Consider the following 7,028-nt stretch of genomic DNA (forward strand, 5'->3'; position numbering starts at 1 on the left):
TGAAAACGTGATAGATTTATATTTTTCATACTATTAAAGCAACGGTAACCGATAAAAATAGTAGATTTCAACGTAATTTTCAAATAAAACTAAAACTGTACACCTTTCATTCCTCAATTAGATTGTCAGTTGCCACTATTAAATTTGTAAATAAGAACATAATCAAGTGGGGGCTCATTTTTTACTTTAGTGTCTGATGAATAACGTGACCTTAGTGTATTTAGCCGTTCGCTAAGAATCATTTTGTTGTACCATTTAGTGTATTTAGCTTTTCCCTGGGTAACCATAAGTCCATTATATTTAACAACTTAGAATGCAAAAAGAAATGGATAAAAAAATGGAGATCAGATTGAACAATTCTACAAGAAACTCCGGTTATACATTATATATACATACATTCCCCAAACCCCTCAAATATCACTTTTATCTCACTATCACCCAATGAATTTTTTTCCAAACTGATTGAAGAATAGATTACTCATTATTCGCCCCATACATCTCGAAGAAGCTCGTACCTTGTTGCATTTTGGTTGCGAGTATTCTCAGAAGTCCTGCTCGGCTTAGATGTAGTGGAAGGAGAGATTGTCACATCGAGAATAGAAGCAAAGGGTGAGCACAACTCATCCAGCTCATCATCACTAGTGTTAGATTTTCTGAGCACTGAAGATCTGCTTCTTCTGAGCTCCGAGTTTGTACCAACATTGCCTATGAACGCTGCTACAGAAGCTTCTGATGGTGGGTGATAGGCCACGGCAGCTGCTGCGTGTGGGAGACTCGTCACAAATTTGTCATCGAGTTCAGATGGGTCCTCCTGTGGTAGGACGGACAGAGGAACTTAGATTCTCATATGTATTTGTACTCATATATTTTTAGTAAATAGAATAACATTAGGACATGCATGTTCTCTTCTAATGCAGCAACATTTTCACATCAGTAATCAACAAAAAAATTTGAGAGCATATGGTACAAGGAGTGAAGTTGTCAAGTCTTTAGAGACAGTTTAAGGATTTATAAGGCATGAAGTTAATGTTTTTTAATCCTCGGGCTCACAAACTCGCTCAACTAAACAACTCCAACTTCATGGGTCAAACAACATAAATTTAATTCACCTCAATATCCAGAGCTTCAAGAACAGCATCAGGGATTGGGTCTTCGCAAAACTCGTCAGGAACAAAATGTTCAAGAATTCTCTTGATTACTTGTGCACTAAATGAAGGGCATACCTTCAAAGATATATTTTGTGAGTATATCAATTGGAAGTTGATTGCTTAATTAAGACAAATGAGAGGCCACGCAAAAGGACCTTAGATTTATACCTCTTTTCTTATCGATTGGTTGAGAAGCATGTCCTTAGGAAGCATCATGAGATCACTCAAAGCATTTAGTAGATGGAAGGACTTGAGGGTAGAAGCATCTTTCCCTTCTGTGTTGTCATTTTCATCCTCACATTGATCGTCATCATCCAACCCGAAAAGATCAGTCAACCACCTCGACCAGTTTCCAATCTGATCCACAGAAACACAGCTTACGCCCTAAGCATCTTTGAGAAAGATCAAATCACTAGCTTCCAATCTAATGCACAAAAGCGCAGTTATTGCACTACAAAATTGGCTTTTTAAAGAAAGAAAATTGAGAGGAGCAAATGTTTGTTGCATCATCTATTCATCTGTACAGCAAGAAACTATTAAATTGTTTCTTGCTAACCAGGAAACAGGAAAGAGATGAAGAAAGTAGTTCACGGTTTATAGAAAGCAATGATGTTGAGCTTATGGCAAAAGAATTCGTCATTTGATAACGCAATTTCATAGTGAACATCAACTGTAAACTGGAAAGCTTACTGCATTCTTAAGTAGTGCGCCAGCCCCAAAACTCGATTTCCCAACCTGAATTGGGAGAACTTTAGACTCGCTAATGGGGTCAGATACAGGATCAGTTGGCATCTCATCAGCAGAATCACGAAGAATGGCATTGAACATTGCTGTATCCAATCTAGTGACACATTGCTCCATTATCTAGTCATGAAACAAAGATGCATTATACTTCCATCTCAAAGAACCATACATCATTACACAAAAAATATGCAAATAAATTGTAAGGTGCAAGTCCCCAACTCGGTAGATAATAGCCTCTTTCTAATATACAATGAAAATACAATTTGGCCAATGATATACATTGCAAGGCTAACTTATCTGCTTCGTAAAGGAAAAAATGTGTATGTTTCTGCCAAATTTAACTGTACCACATACCAATCTAGACAGGAGAGGCAAGCAACCACACTCGTGCCCTCCAGCTCTGACAGGACAAATTCTTTCACAGGCGTCCTTGAAAGCTTTCTTCCAAAGGTCCAATGAAAAGTTCCCTTGATCATGATCAACTGAACTAGAATTTCTCTTATAGCTCTTCCCTGAGGTTGAATTGGAAACTTGATTGATTGTTTTTGCTGTTGCCGACTGCATATGTGGAGTCAATGTCTAGAAATGAAAGGAAACATGTCAGGAAAGTCGTACAATTTTGTGTTCTTTTAATATCCGATCTCATATTCTTATTTACTACTTAAATTTAATGGGGAAGAAATGTAGATAGGAAATGCAATGAACACCTGCCACCAGATGGACTCAATGATACGGGAGAAGATCCAAGCCTCAACCTTCTCTAAGGCAGATGTAAAAGTCTGTACGTTTTCCCAGTCACCAGAACTTCCATGTTTGGTATTTCCATTCTCTCTATTGTTTGGAGACGACGCTTTCCATTTCAGTGTAGACGCTGCTTTACTACTTTCTCTGTTGGCACCATTTTTGCTTGAATGAGATCCAGAAATAACTTGCATTTTCAAGCTCACATCCTCCTGACTTACAATTGTTCTCAGGACTATTGAATTTGATAACCAGAAAGTCAATCTGAAAAATTGCATTTTGGATAATGAGTTAGTAAGCTAGATCGTAGAATCTTACTGCACATAGCCCCTTGCCTTTAATGAACTTAAAAAGGCATGATCACTGGTCCAATGAAAAGCAAATACAGAAACTTTGACCTTCAATTCCTTTAAAAGTTATTTTATTAATATTGTAAATATTTGCCTTGTTCACTGAAGCTAGAAGTTGGTACTAAAAGAAGAGTGGATTCCAATAGACCATAACCATGAATTGCAGCTATCTCCACTACTTTTGGTTCTCCAAGCATGCGTGCCTTGGAAAACCGGTGCATGAGAAGATGAAGGATGGTGAACAATATTTTAAGGAAAATATTTTACTTTGATAGATATTTTAAGGTACATTTATTGAACATCATAACTAAGAAGAAAAAAAAAAAGAAATACCTGGGCACGTCATTTCCACAAGCTTTTGCAGTCAAAACAAATCCAGAAACAACACTTCTAGCAGCATGAGCCTTCCGGGACTGAGAACTTTCTTTACAAGAATGAAGATACAGCCTTGAAAGACGCCGTGCAGGAGCATGGACCTTATTCATGGAACTTCCATGTTCAGCAACTATAGAGTAAAGAGCTGCCTCAATTGCTGCAGCTTCTCTCAACTCTCCCTCAAGCATTTTTATCTTGTGTTGTAATTGTTGGACTTTGCTGTCCCAAACAGAACTTTTTGTATCCTTTGCATATGGTTTAGAATCCCTTTTTTCATTTCTTCTGACACTTTCTAAGCTGTTATCCAGATATACTGGAGCACCACCTTCCTCAACTCCAGTAAGCTGTTTACTACTGAACCCATTACATTTAGCTGATTCTAATGGTGAACGAACCGACTTCACATGCTTTAATCTGTCGTTTTTCTGCCCAAAGGTATCACCTTGTCTAGATGAGAGATGATCTCCATCCTCTTTTGTTTCAACATTCGAAGCCTCCTGATAATTCATCCCATCGGACTTCCTACCATTACTCTCCTTTGCCAAATGCTCAGCATCTTCAATCTTCACATGGTTGTGGATATCAATCTCATGCTGTTCATGTTTTGGGGAAGAAGAAAAGTAAACTGTAAAACTTTTTTTACCATTTCTCTCAATTGACATTGACCCAACCTTTGGAGAGCTGGAGATAGAAGAAAGATTATTTTCAGGACTTCCAGGATCAGAGGATAGTTCTATTGATGAAGAGGAAGATGAATTCACATTCAACCCTCCATGCGCTCCATTCTCAGTTGTCACATTTGATTTTTCCCGCTCCAAGTTTAAAATGGAAGCATGCTCCTGTCTATGATCAGTTCCATTAATCAGCGTGCTTAGGCCACCATCCTGCAGATTCACGTCAAGTATCGTACGATTAAAAACATTAAACCCTATGAAGCAGATAACAACATAAAGATGATGGGTATAGGTCCAGCACGAAGTTCAACGTGATATCACACAGATGTTGAGAGGATGGAACAATAATACATGGGCCACCTAAAAGTCATTATACATAAGGTGACGTATTTTAAGAGAATAATTGTGGACATGACACCACAACAGGTGCTCAGACCACTAATTACCGAATGCAGATTATTGGGCCATTAAGAAAGTTTTTTAATAGCCAAACAGTTAACTCACTAAGGCATATAGGATCCTCAACATGCTCTTTGGGGTGTGTCTATTTGGGTTCATCGTTGTTGGGTTGGATCCCTTTTGTCTTTTTTAAACTAAATACCTGTTTGAATTTCATATGCTATGATGCTGTAATAAATAAACTTGGGTTTCATCTCAAAACCAATTGGTAAAAGGAAGAGTATGACAATTCCATTGCAGGACTAGCTCATGCATCTTTTAAAGATTGTGAGTTCTCTCCAATTTTTCAATGTTGAATTCTCCACACATTATACCATAAAAGTGTACTGATTGGTAAGCCATACAGCTACAAAAAGCACTCAGTTGAGGCTTAACTTTAAGTCTAAAGAGTAAGGAAGACTTGCCTCAAAATTAGTCTGGTACAATAGAGGCCAGCGCTGGTTATAGACAGTTAAATAAAAGCATGACGAGAGGAAAACTATAATGAAATCAAGTTGATACCTCTTCAATTGGAGGTGCTACACAACTATCGGGCTCTAATGCAGAAGAAGTCGTCATGGAAGAGTGGGATGAAACATCATCATCAGTGAAAGATGCAATCTTGTTTGGATCTGCAAATTCTTCATGTATAGAGGCTGCAGCAGATTCACCATCAAAACTGTCCAATGACATCCTCCTGGACAGGGTATCCTTCAGTGAGTTGTTGCTCCGTCCCTTGTCAATTGGCTGTATTTTGATGGACAAGATTGGTTGAAGTGTGTTCTTGAAGTTCCTCTGGCAATGTATTGGAACAGTAACTGATGTTGTGTCTTTGACAACACCAAATTCAGCCAAGTCTATGGTAGCAGTAGCCAACAATTGACCTTTCCCAGCCTTTTCTCTACGAGACTCAAATAGGTTGAACTCTAAAATATTCCTCTGGAATGTATCAGCATCCTTCCCTCTAACAGGCATGTCCCTCACCAAACCCACAGGTAACTTAAACGATTCATTGAATTCAATTTTTCCCTCGCCAACTATAGACCCAATGGTTGGAATAACAAGATTGGAAGATCCAGAGTGACGATCACCATTCTCCCATTGAATAAACACGGAGCGGAGGGACATGAGTGACTGTGAGGGTGGCCATGGCTTTATATCCTGAACATGGATCCTATAATCAACTTGAACAATGTCACCTCTCCTGTGCTTTCCTTTCAAACCAAGCACCATTGTTGAAGAATCAAAGCGAAACCCTCAAGAAACAGTTCTCTACAAATTAATCAAAAGGTAATATAGCTACATTCCAAACCTATCACCGAACAAAGCAAATCCCATAACATCAAATGTTGATGAGAAACCAAAAAACCACAAGAAATTTCTGGAGCAATATCAAGCAACAATATCTTATAAAAAAAAAAAAAAAAGGACTCTTCCCAGGGTACAGCAACCAACACACTCCAGAACAACCGTCAATCAACACCTACACTGAAAAAAAAGAGCAAAAATTAACAAAACAATAAGACTTATAACGCACTCATCAATAACCTCCATCACGGACCACGGTACCAAATCATTCAGTAATCAGCAAATGAAAACATGCAAGTCAGTCATTTCATTCATTTACTTAACAGTTTCCTCACACCTAAACCAGAAAATCCATGGCTGCAAAATCTTTGTAACTTGATTTCGCTTCAAGATCAACAACTACACTTCATCCACCACGCTCAATCGGAAAAAAAACAAACAAACAAACAAGAAGCGGAGCTCAGTAGACCAGAAATGCAAATAGATGAAGCTTGTTATGAGTAACTCCCCAAAGCTACTCGACAACTAACCAGATCCAGACCAAATGCGGTCGGAAAACAAGGAAAACACTAGAGAAACTCAAAAGATGAAAGAAGAAGCTTAAAGGCATTAAAATGGAGCACAAGGCATAAATTTGAGAGAACAGTTCGAATAACCAGAAAAAATTAAACCGATAAAAGACAATGTTGATTAGGAAGTAAGAAGAAGGTTGAAGGTAGAGAAGCCGGTAAGAATGGCGGAAAGACGGTGAAACGTACCGTTCTGTAAGGGGACGGCTCAACCATTCGTTGCCACGGACTGAGACAGTGACCGTCAGACCAACATCAGTTGTGGGGAAGAACTAAAAGAAGCTTTGTGTTATACAAATTAATTCATTATTATTATCTAATAAACCTATTCTTGAATAAATAAATAAATAAATAATTTAATAAAAATAAAGTTAAAAGGAATTTCCATTCTTTTTTATTTCAAACGGGGGATCCAACCGTAGATCATATTATTGATATATTACATTCCTTTTTTCTATATGTACTATATAAACATCATAAACCTCAATCCATATTATATCAATAAGTTAAATCATTACCTATTAAAGTTAAATCTATGATCGAAAATATTATTTTTACATAGCTAATAGATGAAAATACTTTTATAAATAATAAAGTATATAGTAAAATGATAGATTTTTATATTATTATATAATTTATTAGGAATAGATTTCTATTTATTAATAAATTTGGGTCGATTTT

The 7,028-nt window shown here is 37.4% G+C and overlaps 1 protein-coding gene across 5 annotated transcripts; it reads right to left on the reverse strand.

The window, feature by feature from the left end:
• Positions 1-314: 314 nt before the first annotated feature.
• On the reverse strand, positions 315-6,658 carry LOC101208084 (hypothetical protein). Of its 5 annotated transcripts, none has more exons than XM_011653266.2 (9): positions 6,537-6,658; positions 4,993-5,958; positions 3,317-4,242; positions 2,600-2,897; positions 2,247-2,471; positions 1,839-2,012; positions 1,317-1,505; positions 1,110-1,223; positions 315-811 (listed from the first exon to the last, which is right to left on the reverse strand). In XM_011653266.2, the coding sequence occupies exons 2-9, from the start codon at positions 5,701-5,703 to the stop codon at positions 482-484; spliced, it is 2,967 nt and encodes a 988-aa protein (XP_011651568.1). In that variant the 5' UTR covers positions 5,704-5,958; positions 6,537-6,658; the 3' UTR covers positions 315-481. The 5 variants fall into 5 exon arrangements, with proteins under 5 accessions (XP_011651568.1, XP_031738383.1, XP_031738384.1 ...); XM_031882523.1 differs by having other exon boundaries at positions 4,993-5,953; positions 6,537-6,628; XM_031882524.1 differs by lacking the exon at positions 6,537-6,658 and adding an exon at positions 6,116-6,528 and having other exon boundaries at positions 4,993-5,953.
• Positions 6,659-7,028: the final 370 nt, after the last annotated feature.

Source organism: Cucumis sativus, chromosome 3 (assembly GCF_000004075.3).
Source record: "Cucumis sativus cultivar 9930 chromosome 3, Cucumber_9930_V3, whole genome shotgun sequence".
In the NCBI taxonomy this organism is placed as follows: Eukaryota; Viridiplantae; Streptophyta; class Magnoliopsida; order Cucurbitales; family Cucurbitaceae; genus Cucumis; species Cucumis sativus.